Here is a 17,042-nt window from a genome sequence, read left to right on the forward strand (position 1 = left end):
AATGACCGAAGAACTTCCTCGACGTCGGCATTGCAGATTATTTTTCGAGGGAGACCAGGCTATCGCTCTTTGTCCAACGCATAGATCTGTCTTTGTTTTTCGATTATTTTGCCATCTGCGAAAAGACCTATCAACTACAGCCACTGCTGTTCTTACCATCGTTTACGTGCGCTAAGCAAAATTTGGACACGTACAGCTGTTCACCTATTAAACTTTTTTGTTAGGTTGTTGACTGAAACAATACACAGTCAATGTTGTTTGTTAGAGTTTTCTGAAGTCCGCCCTGGTCTCATTTTATACATACGAGCTACAGAACGTCAGTAAATAACAAAAATTAACCTTGGTTGACAGATCCACGAATCGAAAATGAATGAAATTTTAACTTTTTGATCGATTTTCTCATAAAATTTACCAGAGCAGACTTTGTTTTGGTGCGTACTTTTATTTTGCAAAAGGATTTTGTGATCTGTAGAGCCAATTCGAAAATTAATGAACACTGTAATGTGTCGGTAATTCCCGTCACTATAGCATTCTCTTAAGAGCGGTTGGAGTTTTGGACAACGTTGCTATTAAATATCAGTCACCCCCTCCCCCCTCACAGTGCTTTCCATAGAACAATAGAGAAATGTCAGATGCAACGCCGCTGCGTCGCTGTGAATGCTGCGATCGTGACGTGGACAAAATTTGACGTGTCTGAGTAAATGCTTTTTTTTGCGACCGTATTTATTAGTTCTTCCTTGAGAAACGAGGATTTCTTGTTATTGTCTTTATTTCACATGCTACCAGGGCCGGTGAAAGACCTATTGGAGGTATACCGTAATCACCACCCGAAATTTTTCCAAGTGATGAATCCAACCCAGAATTTTCAAACGATTTGATTTGCTTATTTTGATGAGAATCCACGTAAACTTAAAGAGCAGCTTTACACATATATTTTGCACATTTTCTTTGAATCAGCCGACAATCTTAATATCGAAAAACATGTGGATAATATTATTTCCAAAAATTCGAAGCTAACTGCTATTTTTGCCTTATCAAAAAATAAATCTTAAGTCTTATTGCGTTCAAATATTTATTTATATATCATTTGTAAAGTGAAGTTATCTTGTAACTAAAAGTTATCAAACCTACAATTGAATCTGAAAGTTGCTCTTATCCAAAAACACTTTATCCTACAATTTAAAAAGAAAGAAACTTTTTTCTTCTTATCACTTTCACAGATTCTACCTCCCCCCCCCCCCCCACTCAACATCCAGAATAAATCCGTTCCGCCAGCCCTGCATACTACGATTTACTCTATGTTCGTTGATTGAACGAATTTGAATTATGTTGCAATATTCTCATTTTATTCGTACGGCTCTGTCTACTTCCCCGGCCTCACCTCCGTGAAGTTGGCACCCGACTTTTACGAAATCACATTTGAAAGTGTATTTCTTATAGGATTTTATCTGTAGATAATTGTAGTAAACATTACTATGTTTGTAGTTGAAAAATAAATAAGATATCGGTTTTTAAAAAACAGTAAGGACTTATTTAACAGCTACATCTCAAATGGCATCAGATTTTATTCTGAAATCGTTTGTAGTTGTTTGTAGTTGAAAAATTTTTGAATATAGTTTAAAAATAAGTATGTTATTGGTTTTTAAAAAACAGTTAGGAATTATTTTCTAACTACAGCTCAAACGGCATCAAATTTCAATCTGAAATCGTTTGTAGTTGTTTGTAGTACCAAAATTTTTGTTTGTAGTTAAAACATATGCTTATAATTGACATTTTAATAACAGCTAGTCATTAATTTATAATTAAATAAAAAATTACATCATATCCTCACTAAAAATCGTTTGTAGTTGTTCGTAGTTTAAGAGTTTTCGTTCGTAGTCGTTTGTAGTTCAAGAATTTTTGTTTACAGTTGGAAAATAAATATCGATTTAAAAAAAAATTAGGAATTATTTAATAGGTACAGCTGTAATAACATCAAATTTCAATCTGAAATCGTTTGTAGTTGTTTATAGTTCAAAAGTATAAATATTTTTTTTAAATCTATAACATACTTGTTTTTAAACTATAAACAAAAATTCTTAAACTACAAACAACTACAAACGATTTATAACAAGGATATGATGTAATTTTTTATGATTATGAATTAATATTTAGCTGTTGTTCAAAAGTCGATTATCAGTATATTTTTTAACGACAAACAAAAATTCTTAAACTACAAACAACTACAAACGATCTTAGATTGAAATTTGATGCCATTTGAGCTGTAGCTACTCCTATTGGAATTATTTTTTAACTGCAGCACAAATGGCATCACACTTCTATATAAAATTGTTTGTAGTTGTTTGTAGTACCAAAATTTTTGTTTGTAGTTAAAAAATATGCTTATAATTGACATTTTAATAACAGCTAGGTATTAATTTATAATTAAATAAAAAATTACATCATATCCTCACTAAAAATCGTTTGTAGTTGTTCGTAGTTTAAGAGTTTTCGTTCGTAGTCGTTTGTAGTTCAAGAATTTTTGTTTACAGTTGGAAAATAAATATCGATTTAAAAAAAATTAGAAATTATTTAATAGGTACAGCTCAAATAACATAAAATTTCAATCTGAAATCGTTTGTAGTTGTTTGTAGTTCAAAAGTATAAATATTTTTTTAAAATATATAACATACTTGTTTTTAAACTATAAACAAAAATTCTTAAACTACAAACAACTACAAACGATTTATAACGAGGATATGATGTAATTTTTTTATGATTATAAATTAATACTTAGCTGTTGTTCAAAAGTCGATTATCAGCATATTTTTTAACTACAAACAAAAATTCTTAAACTACAAACAACTACAAACGATTTTACATTGAAATTTAATGCCATTTGAGCAGTACCTATTCCTATTGGAATTATTTTTTTAACTGCAGCACAAATGGTATCACACTTTCATCTAAAACTGCTTGTAGTTGATTGTACTACCACAATTTTTGTTTGTATTTAAAAAATATGCTTATAATTGACTTTTAAATCACAGCTAAGTATTAATTTATAATTAAAAAAAAATTACATTGTATCCTCATTAAAAATCATTTGTAGTTGTTTGTAGTTTAAGAATTTTCGTTCGAGTCGTTTGTAGTTCAAAAATTTTTGTTTACAGTTGGAAAATAAATATGTTTTCGATTTGAAAAAAAAAGTAAGGAATTATTTAATAGCTACAGCTCAAATGGCATCAAATTTCAATCTGCTATTAAATAATTCCTTATTGTCTTTTAATAACCGATTTAACATATTTATTTTTAAACTATGAATAAAAGTTCTTGAACTACAAACAACTGCGAACGACAACTCTTGAACTACAAATAACTACAAAGGATTTTTAATGAGGATGTAATGTAATTTTTTTTTAATTATAAATTAATACTTAGCTGTTATTTAAGAGTCAATTATAAGCATAATTTTTAACTACAAACAAAAATTGTTTACAAACAACTACAAACGATTTCAGATTGAAATTTGATGCCATTTAAGCTACAGTTAAAAAATAATACCTAACTGTTTTTTAAAAATCGTTAACATAGTTATTTTTAAACTATAAACAAAAATTGTTAAACTACAAACAACTACAAACGATTTCAGATTGAAATTTGATGCCATTTGAGCTGTAACTATTAAATAATTCCTTACTTTTTTTTTTAAATCCATAATATACTTATTTTTTCAACTGTAAACAAAAATTCTTGAACTACAAACGACTACGAACGAAAACTCTTAAACTACAAATAACTACAAATGATTTTTAATGATGATATAATGCAATTTTTTTTAAATTATAAATTAATACCTAGCTGTTATTTAACAGTCAATTATAAGCATATTTTTTAACAAAAATTGTGGTACTAAAATCAACTAGAAACAGTTTTAGATGAAAGTGTGATACCATTTGTGCTGCAGTTATAAAATAATTCCAATAGAAATAGCTACAGCTCAAATGGCATCAAATTTCAATCTAAGATCGTTTGTAGTTGTTTGTAGTTTAAGAATTTTTGTTTGTAGTTAAAAAATATGTTTATAATCAACTTTTGAACAACAGTTAAGTATTAATTTATAATCAGAAAAAAATTACAACATACCCTCTTTAAAAATCATTTGTAGTTGTTTGTAGTTTAAGAGTTTTCGTTCGTAGTTTTAAAAAAGTATGTTATCAATTGTAAAAAAGAGGATTTACTTTATAACTACAGCTCAAATGGCATCATACTTGTATATATAAAATCATTTATACTTTGTAGTATCCCCAAAATTTTTGTTTGTAGTTAAAAAATATGGTTATAATTGACTTTTAAATAATAGCACGGTATTAAATTTATTATGTGCGATCTGTTTGTCGGCATAAAGCAAAGCCGACTTCGATGCCTGCGATTTTAAATCGGCACCCGTGTTCGTCGCGAGTCGCCGATTCTCCGTTTTGCCGACTTCCTTTGATTTCGGCACTTGTGATATTAGTTCTGGCGTCCGTGTTTGTCGCGAGTCGCTAATCCGCCGACTTGTCGACTTTCTTTGATTTCGGCGCTTGTGATATTAGACTCGGCGTCCGCGTTTGTCGCGAGTCGCCGATTCGTCCTGATTCGTTAACGCTGAAAAGACGATGAAAATTTTTACCAATGAGAGAGCAAGGGCGGATTGAAAATTTTGGATATAAAGCGAGCACGGACGAGGCGATCAGATCTCTCTCAAGTTCTCTTGTGAATCAAAGCGAATTTAAGACGTGAAGCGAAGTTAATACGTTGCTGCAAATCGAAATCAATACGTTATTGCGTAGTGAAGTGAAAATTGACATTGTCGCAAAGTGAAAGATAAAAATTTATTGCGTTAAAATATCGCAATCCAGCAATCGACTCATAGTTACGGCCCCAAAGCGTTGTCGCGGATCATCGGGAACGAGATCCTTAACCTCAGGTAAGATTAAAGACACATAAATGCAGTATCAATACATATACGTGCGATTAAAAATAAATACATTAAAAATAAAGACGCAAACGAAACCACAGTGTAATATTATAATTTGTCATCCTGATCATACAATTTTATAATCAAAAAAAAATTACATTATATCCTAATTAAAAATCATTTGCAGTTTGTAGTTCAAGAATTTTTGTTTGTAATTTAAATTATCAATTTTTGGAAAACAGTTATGAATTATTTTATAATTACAGCTGAAATGGCGTCACACTTCTGTATATAATCGTGTGTAGTTGTTCGTAGCATCAAAATTTTTATTTGTAGTTGAAAAAAGCATGCTATTAATTTTTAAAAAATATTTAGGATTTATTTTGTAACTACAGCTCAAATAGCATCACATTTCAATATGAAATCTTTTGTACTTATTTGTAGCTCATGAATTTTTGTTTGTAATTAAAAAATTTGCTTATAATTAACTTTTAAATAACAGCTAAGTATTTTTTAACACCTCTATTAAGCTGGACTCTCACCATCGAAAATCAAGTTCTTACCTAGTCAAAAGTTTAGTTCTATTTAGGTGCTAATTTAGCACTACAGTCTGAATTTTGGTGCTCAAATCGTTTAGCATGAAATTTGGTGAAAAGTGGGGGAGTTCAGCTTAATATCAACAAAAAAAATATATAATGGTCACAAACATGAAACAAATACATTAGAATTTACTGCTAGAATTTAGTGCTCAAAGAAACTTCTAAAATAAATTAAAAATCTATACTTGTTTAAAATGTTACTATGTACTCAGTGCAGCATTGTGACCTCGAAGAACGACACTTACAGATCTTCATATATGTTTTCTAAAACAATATAGAAAACACAAATAATCGAAATATAACAGAATTCAAACTTATTACAAACGCAATAATTATTAATTATTAATTCATCCCGTCCGATGACGCATAAAATCAATTATCAGACCGTCATAGAATTTGGTGCTCACAAAAATTTTATATCAAAATGTTTCTAAGCCGGGGTCCCATGGCGCGTGGCTCGCCAAGGCTCGTGGCTCGCCAAGGCTCGCCTAGGCTCGTCACAAGCTCGGCTCGCAGATTGGGAAAAAACAGGCTAAAACCGCGGTCCCACGGCGCGTAGAGGCTCGCCGAGTCACGGAGAGCCATAACAAATCATGGCTCGGCGAGCCTTAACACGTCGTGAAAACAAGGTGGCTCGCTATCGTTCGGACTGGCTCGTGGGTCGTGGCTCGTGGCGCGTCGTATCCGCAGACTGTCGGTAGGTGTTCGCGAGTCAAAGGGTTCGCGTCTGGCACGAGAAAAAAACAAGCGCAGCGTTGTTGGACCACCCCTCTCTGCTTAAATAAACATGTTGAATCCTGTGTTGAAAAAATTGTCGAATTTTTACAATTATATAAAAAAGAAGATTTATTGTAGAATCCCATTACACCCATTACACAAAGACCGAAATGCAGTTAATGATCAATGGAAAATAATTTGTTAGCAACATACAGGAAATTACATCAAACTTAAAAAAAAAAAACAAGAAGTGGACGTTCGCAAATTTTTAAACCATCTTGATTCGCATATGAAATAATTATATTTAAATAAACATTTATTAAAATTTATGAAATTTTTCTCTCACATCAGTATATAGCACGTGAAGTGACTTGGCTCGTTCACAAGTCCTTTGGCTCGTGCACTTACCGACAAATTTCGAAAACGACGCTTCTCGAGCCACGGATCGCGAGTGACGACGAGCCACCCTGTCCCCATGGCGCGTAGAGGCTCGTCGAGCCATAACGAGCCTTGCCGAGCCAAGGCGAGCTTTGGCGAGCCACGTGGGACCTCGCCTAGACATCGTAGTATCAAAATATATAAATTTCGGATTTTAATACTAACTGCAAACGATTGTAAATAAATTGTTTATCTCTCCGCGGAGAGCACGCGTCGCGCTCTAACACTTTTTACCAAATTTCCTGCTAAACGCTTGACCGCCAAAATTCGGACTGTAGTACTAAATTAGCACCTAAATAGGACTAAACTTTTGACTAGGTAAGAACTTGATTTTCGATGATGGGGGTCCAGCTTAATAGAGGTTATTTTAACCGTTACTTAAAAGTTAACACACAACAAAATATAAACTGTTAAAATATAATATTATTTCGAGAACATTCAAACTTTATTGAAAATTTATTTGTGACTTATCATTAATTCTGTTTTCGTTATTCACTTTTTATTTTACAGTATATTTTTGAGATTATTATGATTGGATATGTTACAACCATCTGTCTCTGGGTTCTCCATTAGTCGGCTTTTCAAAAGAATTGCTCAGTATATTAAAATTTTTAATTAAGGTAAGAGTATTTTCTGTTACACTAAAGAAGTAAATATGTCTTGTCAAATAAATTTATTTTCCAATAAAAAAATATGTTATATGTATAGATAAAATGCAGTGATTTTTTGATACTTTCTTGAAACAAATATATTTTTTCGATCAAAATATTAATTTTTTTTCAAACAGTAATAGTATATATGTATATTAATAAAAATTCATATCATTGAAAAATCATTGTTGCACTCTTCCTGTTAAATTTTACAGAAAAAGAAGGAAGACTATATATTAATCGAATGGAATTGATGGATGGATTCATTATAGTTTCTTTAAATTTAAAAATGTAGCGGCTTTATAAAACTCAGCACGTAGGATTAGTTCTGTATATATGTACATATGTAAAATGTAAGATATAGGACATTTTCTAATTTAGTAGTTTCGATCTAGTCAATCTAGATTTTATAAGCATCAATCTAATTCGATCTAGTCTGTATAAACTTATCATCATAGACTTTAACATGCCTAAACGACCACAACTGAGCTGTGATGATTTATATGATATTTTCAAAAATTGGTATTTCTTGAAAGATATCTACAAATATCTACAATATAATGACCGGATTTGGCAGGATGCATCTCAAGCAACAAATAATAAAATGAGCAAAGATTACATTTATCAGTATATTACACAAAATCGTGGAATGATTAATAAGGATTCAGCAACAGGTTTGTCGTATCGTATTCATGGTGAACATATGCCAAACATTAAAAGAAAACCAAAAAAATGCAATAAAGATGACTTTAACTGGTCTATGAAAATGCCAAAGAAACGTCATGAAGATTTACAGGATTTGAGACAAAATATTCATTTAAGCTGCAAAGAATGGGATAAAGTAGGAGTTCAATTAAAAAAATACAAGGAAAGGACATACGAAGTTTTAGAACCCGGTTGGTGTGACAAAATTTATTATATGATTTATGAAAATCTTAAATTGCCATGTGCCTTTAGTTTCAAGAACGCCAAAATTGATAGAACCACAGGGGGACCATTTTTAACTATCAGAGGACAATGTATTGAATGTAATACAGAAATTCATCTATATAGTCTAACTGAACCAACTGCTGACGGAATTGATTTTCACATATCGACTCTGGATACTCGGGGGATTATTCACGCGAAAAAACGGCAACTTCGAGGAGATAAAAGAAAACAAATAGCTGAAGAGCTGAAAGGAAAGTCGGCCTACTTATGGCAACGTGAAGCTGCGCACAAGCGTATGAAGTTTGGTGATAACGAACCTGCCGACTTATATTCATCAGAAGTCCTGCGTAAAGTTATTCAAGAAACAACTGAAAAAGAACTAGGATTAAAATCCGGGGAAAATCCGTTATTTTCCCTGTTTAAATTAGCTCACTCACCTGAATATGCGGGAAGTATTCGAGAAATATGTCTCCATAAAGCATTTATCATGTATTGGTTACCGGAACAAATTACATTGTATAACTTATTCTTAAAAAATGATAAAGTAGGCAGCATTAGTATTGATGCAACTGGTAGTTTAACAAAACCGCTACCAACAATTGATGGTTCAAAGAGCGTCATTTATTTGTATCAAGCTGTGACAGGTTATAATGGTAAAATCCTTCCATTATTTCAAATGATATCCCAAAAACATGATGCAAACACATTATGCTATTGGATACGAGAGTGGTTGCGCTCAGGTGCTAAAATTCCAAAAGAAGTTATTGTAGATTATTCTTTGGCACTTTTAATTGCTTCTTCGTTGGCATTTAATCAGCGCAGTCTACAAAAGTATTTGGATGAATGCTTTTATCAAATATTTTCATCAAATACATACCTGGAAAGAATGTGTCTTTTGCGCATCGACATCGCTCATTTGATAAAAATGATTACTCGATGGCCATGCTTTTCCAAGAATCAGCCTTACATAAAAGATTTTTTTGTACGATGTGTTGCATTATTAGCTCTTCAAACAGATGTTAAAGAATTTGCAAGTCTTTTGCTAGCCGTATTAATTGTAGCTTATTCACCAAAAATCGATGAAAATGATGACACAGATCTCTGCTTCAAATCACGAGAAAAACTTCTAAACTTTATGAAAACTGGTCTTAACACCTGGCGACCAAACGATGATTCCAAGGATGACATTTTTGCAAAAGTATGTAATTTGAATGATACTGATGATGATGAAAATTATGAAAATGACAACAGACGTTCTATTGTTAACTTCATAGAAAACATTGAGAAGAAAAGTCAGGAAAGTACAACATCAAAAGGAGTTCCTAATAAATATACGTGTATAAATTTTGGGAAGAAGCTTGTTAAATTATCAAAACAATTTGTTTTATGGACTCTTATTATGCCAAAACTTTATCGTAGAAATGAAGATAATGAGATTGATGAAATTGAGAGAGCATCTTCGGCCCACAGTGAAGCATATTTTAAAGATATTAAAAATTACATTTTGCAGAAAAAGAAAACTCTCAGGGTTGATAAGGTTGTAGTCCAGCATTTGAAAACTCTGAGTGGTACTGTGAACTTATTAGCACCGAACAAACACACCAGTAATCCACCTACCAATGATAATATACAAGAAGAAAGCAATAATGATCAAACTGCTACTACGAGTCAGGATAGCAAGTTTACAGACGTATCAGTGGAATGCCGAATTTCTGAATCGCCTAACTTCAAGAAAAATAATACTCAAATTTCATTAGTGAATTATGCACATTCCAGCTGGAAAAATGACTCTTCTAAGAATAGTATAAATTATTTATCAATTCCAGATACATCTCCCATTGTTCCAGTTAATCAAAAGAGAATTTTAATTGCTGAAACTGAAGAGGAATCATCTTCATCGAATCTCGATGATTCGTATGTTAATATTAATCAATTGACTAAGTTAAATAATACTCTCGAGAATCCTCCAGATGAGCCTACAGTAGTTACAGACGTATTACAGGATATTTCTACAAATAATGAAAATTCTTATTTAAATCAAGTAGATGAATGGAAAGGATTAATCAACAATAAGAAGTATAAATCTGTATATTTTGAATATTATCCTGATATTGAAAATCTCCATAAACGTCCAAAATTAACTAAAAAAATACCACTTATGATAAACGGCAATAGTAAACCATCTCTCCAAACAACTGCAGGATTACTTAAGTTCTCAAATACTTGTGCTTTTGATTCAATCATTCATTGTGTTAGAGCTGGTTATATAGACTGGGCCTCGTATAATGAATACGTGAATCAATCCAATAATAAAGTATTTGATATCGTTAAAGTACTGTCAACTAAAGGAGCAATTAATTATGTTTATAAGGCTCGTGCAGAAATATTGTTAAAATTTAAGAAACCTGAAGGCAATATTGTGAATTGTGAGTCAAATATTAGCAACATTATTAACGAGTTATTTCATGATGAACCTTCCATTACCACAAATCAAATTTGCAATGTTTGTAAAGATACAAAAACAAGGATTAACCCAATATTAGAAGTTGATTTGATCCCATTGTACAAAAATGGTCTAAAAGGACTTCAAGAATCGCTAAACCAATATTGTCAACAAGAGCCTCAAACGTGTAACACATGCAATAAAGAAAAAACATGTGTCTTTGATCACAGATCTCATTTATTTCTTGATTTTGAAGCATTACAATGGACTATTCTCGCCAAAAGATCAGGATTTTCAAATACTTATCAACGTGAATTTCTTTTGGAAGATATACCAGATAATTTGTTCTTTGGTAAACACGTTTACAAATTAGTAGGTGCCATTGAATATATTGCAACAAAGGAAAAGAATGGTATATCTCACTATCAAGCATTAATTCTAAGAAATCGAAAAATGTTTGATTCATGGGAACTTCACGACGGTATATCCCCCACGGCAAAACCACGTAAACTTAATAAACGGGAAAAAACAAAACAAAAAAGATGCATACCTGTTCTTTTTTATGTAAAGTCTGATACAACTCATACTAGTGCTTAACCTAATTTAATATTACATTAAGAAAGGAATCATAATATTACGAGCAGATTTTTTAATGCCATTTAGTATAATAAAAAATATTTCAAATATATAATAATAATAATACTCATTAAAAAAATATTAGTAATTACAAAAAATTGACACTCGTTACTTTTTTTTATGCGATTATGATTCGAAAATACAAAATGTTCTCAATCACATTTTTTATATATTTTTTATATATTACAAATTATAAGTATTAAATATGTTTAAGTTGGAAATGAATAACATAAAAACCAATGTATGTAATAACCAATGTATACGTTATCTAACCAAAAAAAATACATATTGTGATTATTTTATTTCATAAGATAAATCGATGTATAAAAAGTATTAAAAAATAATTGTGTATTGCACTTATTATTTTATATCATACTTCTGAATAAGAAAAATATATAATAAATTAATTTCTCAAACTAGATTTTATTACATTTTCCAAGTGCTAAAATCTTTTTGTGATTATAACTGTAGAAATAAACTTCGTATTATGAGGGCATGCATTTATAAAAAATTGATGTATAATTTTGATTATTAAATATATTAAAACCAATATATTTAATTTAATGTATTTCATTTATATATATGCGTGCGTGTGTGTAAAACTGACACGACCTGTCGTGTACCTCAAATGATTGCTGCGCGAATAGAATTCAGTCAACGTTTTAGAGTAGGGACGACCAATTTGAAGATACAAAGATACGAATGAAGAATATAAAATAATAATTGTTTATTTGCCACGTGGGCAAAGAAACAATTGCAAAGATTCAGACAATTACTTTAGACGCAAGTTTACATTATTTCGAACGATTATTTTACACGAGTTTACATAAATGAAACAATCATTATACACGCAGATTTAAAATATTTCTTAGCTGATCACGTTGATCATGGATTTACCGTAATCTGCGAATCGGTGGATGCGATTACCAGAAACATGAGGCCAGTAAAATTACAACATTTGAGTTGTAGTTATAAAACTATTTCTGTTTTCTAAAAGTCGATGGCATGTTTATTTTTAACCTACAAACAAAAATGTTGGTACTATAAACAACTATAAACAATTTCCTAAGGAATTTTATAACTGCAGCACAAAGGGCATCACACTTCTATATAAAATTGTTTATAGTTGTTTGTAGTACCAACATTTTTGTTTGTAGTTTAAAAATATGCTTATAATTGACTTTTAAATAACAGCTAGGTATTAATTTATAATTATATAAAAAATTACATCATATCCTCACTAAAAATCGTTTGTAGTTGTTCGTAGTTTAAGAGTTTTCGTTCGTAGTCGTTTGTAGTTCAAGAATTTTTGTTTACAGTTGAAAAATAAATATGTTATCAATTTAAAAAAAAAAAAATAAGGAATTATTTAATAGGTACAGCACAAATAACAAATTTCAACCTGAAATTTGTAGTTGTTTGTAGTTCAAAAGTATAAATATTTTTAAAAAATCTATAACATACTTGTTTTTGAACTATAAACAAAAATTCTTAAACTACAAACAACTACAAACGATTTATAATGAGGATATGATGTAATTTTTTTATGATTATAAATTAATACTTAGCTGTTGTTCAAAAGTCAATTATCAGGATATTTTTTAACTACAAACAAAAATTCTTAAACTACAAACAACTACAAACGATTTTAGATTGAAATTTGTTGCCATTTGAGCTGTAACTATTAAATAATTCCTTACTTTTTTTAAAAAAATCCATAATATATTTATTTTTCAACTGTAAACAAAAATTCTTGAACTACAAACGACTACGAACGAAAACTCTTAAACTACGAACAACTACAAACGATTTTTAGTGAGGATATGATGTAATTTTTTATTTAATTATAAATTAATGCCTAGCTGTTATTAAAATGTCAATTATAAGCATATGTTTTAACTACAAACAAAAATTTTGGTACTACAAACAACTACAAACGATTTTATATAGAAGTGTGATGCCATTTGTGCTGTAGTTAAAAAATAATTCCAATAAGAGTAGCTACAGCTCAAATGGCATCAAATTTCAATCTAAGATCGTTTGTAGTTGTTTGTAGTTTAAGAATTTTTGTTTGTCGTTAAAAAATATATTGATAATCGACTTTTGAACAACAGCTAAGTATTAATTCATAATCATAAAAAATTACATCATATCCTTGTTATAAATCGTTTGTAGTTGTTTGTAGTTTAAGAATTTTTGTTTATAGTTTAAAAACAAGTATGTTATAGATTTTAAAAAAATATTTATACTTTTGAACTATAAACAACTACAAACGATTTCAGATTGAAATTTGATGTTATTACAGCTGTACCTATTAAATAATTCCTAATTTTTTTTTAAATCGATATTTATTTTCCAACTGTAAACAAAAATTCTTGAACTACAAACGACTACGAACGAAAACTCTTAAACTACGAACAACTACAAACGATTTTTAGTGAGGATATGATGTAATTTTTTATTTAATTATAAATTAATGCCTAGCTGTTATTAAAATATCAATTATAAGCATATGTTTTAACTACAAACAAAAATTTTGGTACTACAAACAACTACAAACGATTTCAGATTGAAATTTGATGCCGTTTGAGCTGTAGTTAGAAAATAATTCCTAACTGTTTTTTAAAAACCAATAACATACTTATTTTTAAACTATATTCAAAAATTTTTCAACTACAAACAACTACAAACGATTTCAGAATAAAATCTGATGCCATTTGAGATGTAGCTGTTAAATAAGTCCTTACTGTTTTTTAAAAACCGATATCTTATTTATTTTTCAACTACAAACATAGTAATGTTTACTACAATTATCTACAGATAAAATCCTATAAGAAATACACTTTCAAATGTGATTTCGTAAAAGTCGGGTGCCAACTTCACGGAGGTCCCGGCCTCGCCGTCATGCTCGGAGGATCGAGGAGCTAGGAACGACAGGGAGACGGGGGAACGGAGTTTCGCGGTTTTTCGCGCTCTCGTTGGCCGGTGCTCGTTTTCTCGTTCGAGGATCGACTAACCGAAAGCACACGACTTGCGACCGCAATCCATTTTCTTTTGTTCCAAAAACTACGATACTTTATATTGTACTGAGTGTCTCTGTATCCCGTAGGCACAAGAAATCGCTGAGTTCTGTACCGAAGTAAATAAAGTGTGATTAACATTTAACGTCAATTTGTATCTCTTAAAGATACCCCCCTACAATTTCGTTGAAGCGCTCTAAGTCCGGAAAATTCCTCCGAATCGAGGCAATAGGCGAACATTTGGTTCTTCAAGCCGAATTTGCTTGAATCCGGAGCTCTTTTAACAGTGTAAAGTAAAATAACAATCTTTGCTCGCGCTCCGCAGATACGGGTAATTTTTTCTGCTGCGTTCTCTTTCTGCGATCATTAAGTGTCGGAGTGCCAGTACGTAGAACACGTGGTTGCACGCGCCGTAATCGTAATTTGCGCGGTAGCAGTACCCTGTGTCCGTGTTACACGAGAGGAGCGCTCGTTCGAGCGCCGAAATCGCGTGGTCTCACCGCGTGGCCGCGCAACGATTAACTTTGGTCGGCGTCACGCGTGCGGTGTCTGACTCTAAGCTGAGCTTGTTGTTATGTTGGATCAAACAATCAAGCAACAAATCGTCCTGGCGGGTTGCATCTTCCGCATGTGAGTAAATATGCAAAAATTAGGGCAAGCTAAAATTACGGCATACGAAGTCTCGAGCCGGCTGGCGCGCCTTGATGACTACTGGAAGCGCTATTAGGACGTGCAGTTCGAAATCGCGGCCAATTCCGAGGCTGACAAAACGGACTACATAAAGGACGACCACTTCACGACAACAGAAGAGGCGTATTTTGGTATGCGTAGTAAACTTAATAATTTATTCGTTCATCTAAGTAGAGCGGGAGCTGCAGAAGTAGAGAAACGCCCAGGGCCAATCTCTACGGCCGTCGCGCCGGTGCTTAAACAAATGCAGCTTCCGAAGCTGAAGTTACCGAATTTCTCCGGCGATCAACTTGAGTGGGAGGGATTTCAAAACTTATTTTGTTCGTTCGTTCATGACATCACGGGGGTTCCTAAGGTGCAGAAACTTCAGTATTTGATGGGGTGCCTAACCGGTGAAGCAGCGGAAATCGTCACCGGCGTTCCGTTGACGGACAGCGCCTATGACAGGGCGTGGCAGGATTTAGTGATGCGCTATGACAATCTGCGCGTTCTACTCTACGCTCACATGCGTCATTTGATCTCTTGTCCGGCAGCCGTCAAATCTTCGGCTGGTGAGATCAAGCGACTATTAGGCGTGCTCAACCAAGTCCGGCGAGCGTTCGCCTTATTGGGGCGACCAGTAGAGGCATGGAACGATTGATTTGTCCACCTGCTCGTCAGCAAGTTGGACGCCACGACGCGGTTGTACTGGGAGACGTCGCTCTTGGATTCGCGTGATTTCCCGACGTTCTAGCAATTACAGGTTTACCTGGAAAACCAAGTGCGCGCTCTAGAGGCAGCTAAGGTAAACGCCTCTCTCCCGCGGGGAGAACCAGGAGTGAGTGCGAAATCCTTGGCTAAGGCCACGCGCGTTGCATATAACACAGCCGTGACTCCGAAATCAAAGGCGAAGACATGCACTCTTTGTCAAGGTACGCACGCATTAACGTTTTGCCCAAAATACAAGGCGTTGCCAGTCGCTCAATGCGTAGAACAAATGAAAAACTGGACACGTGTTTGAATTGCGTTAAACCTAGACATCAAGCGGACTCTTGTCCGGCCAGCGGTCGTTGTTTGGTATATGGCGCCGCAAATCATCACACTACTTTGCACGGTCATAATTTTAGGCAAACCGGAGACGCCTCCAAAAACCAAACAAGAGGGACTGAGAATGCGGTCGCTGACGCTAACTCCTTGAGGGTAAGCGTGAGCTCGGCCGTCACTACTAGCGGAAGAATCGTTTTGCTGACCACGGCTCAGGTCCTGCTTGAGGGACCGTCCGGCAGGTAGCTGACGAGCCCTGCTTGATACTGGGTCAGAGGGTTCCTTCATAACAGAGAGCACAGCCCAACTGTTACGCGCATCACGCCGTGTCCGGTCTGCAGGGAACGCGAACAGGGAAAGCCGCTACCGCGTATATGAATCTTAGTATAAGGTCCCAAACGGACGCAACGTTTTGAGACGGAACCGTTCGTGCTCCGGCGATTGACGGATCTACTTCTTCCTAAACACGTTGCTGCGCGTTCATAGCCGCACTTGTCGAACCTTCCATTGATCGACCCAGATTTTGCGACGCCGGCTGCACTTTCAGGACGCGTCGGGCCGATACGTCGTGCAGTTGCTCTGTAGTCCGGATCGGCTTAGTCAACAGGACAAGCTTCTGAAAGTGTGTGCAAAGTTTTTAAAAAAAGGCCCTCTTAGAAGTCAAGAAATAAATAAATTATTGTCAAATTGATTGACTTTTTGTTGTATATCCTGAATATAAATTTGTATACAACTGCTTTCTGAGAGGACCTTTTTCTTGAAATTTTGATAATTCTCAAATGTCATCCCGAAGGTGTGTGCATGTTAAAAAAAAGACTCTTTTACAAGTCGAGATATAAACATATTTCTGGAAATTTATTTCCGAATGCAGCCTTTTTAGAACATTATATATATATATATATATATATATATATATATATATATATATATATATATACACAGGGTGTTAGGTAACTA

General features: G+C 33.2%; 1 protein-coding gene across 1 annotated transcript; it reads left to right on the forward strand.

The window, feature by feature from the left end:
• The first annotated feature begins 15,195 nt into the window (after positions 1 to 15,195).
• Positions 15,196 to 15,702, forward strand: LOC113003215. Its single transcript, XM_039448455.1, has one exon. The coding sequence runs from the start codon at positions 15,196 to 15,198 to the stop codon at positions 15,700 to 15,702; it is 507 nt and encodes a 168-aa protein (XP_039304389.1).
• The last annotated feature ends 1,340 nt before the right edge of the window (positions 15,703 to 17,042 follow it).

Source organism: Solenopsis invicta, chromosome 4 (assembly GCF_016802725.1).
Source record: "Solenopsis invicta isolate M01_SB chromosome 4, UNIL_Sinv_3.0, whole genome shotgun sequence".
In the NCBI taxonomy this organism is placed as follows: Eukaryota; Metazoa; Arthropoda; class Insecta; order Hymenoptera; family Formicidae; genus Solenopsis; species Solenopsis invicta.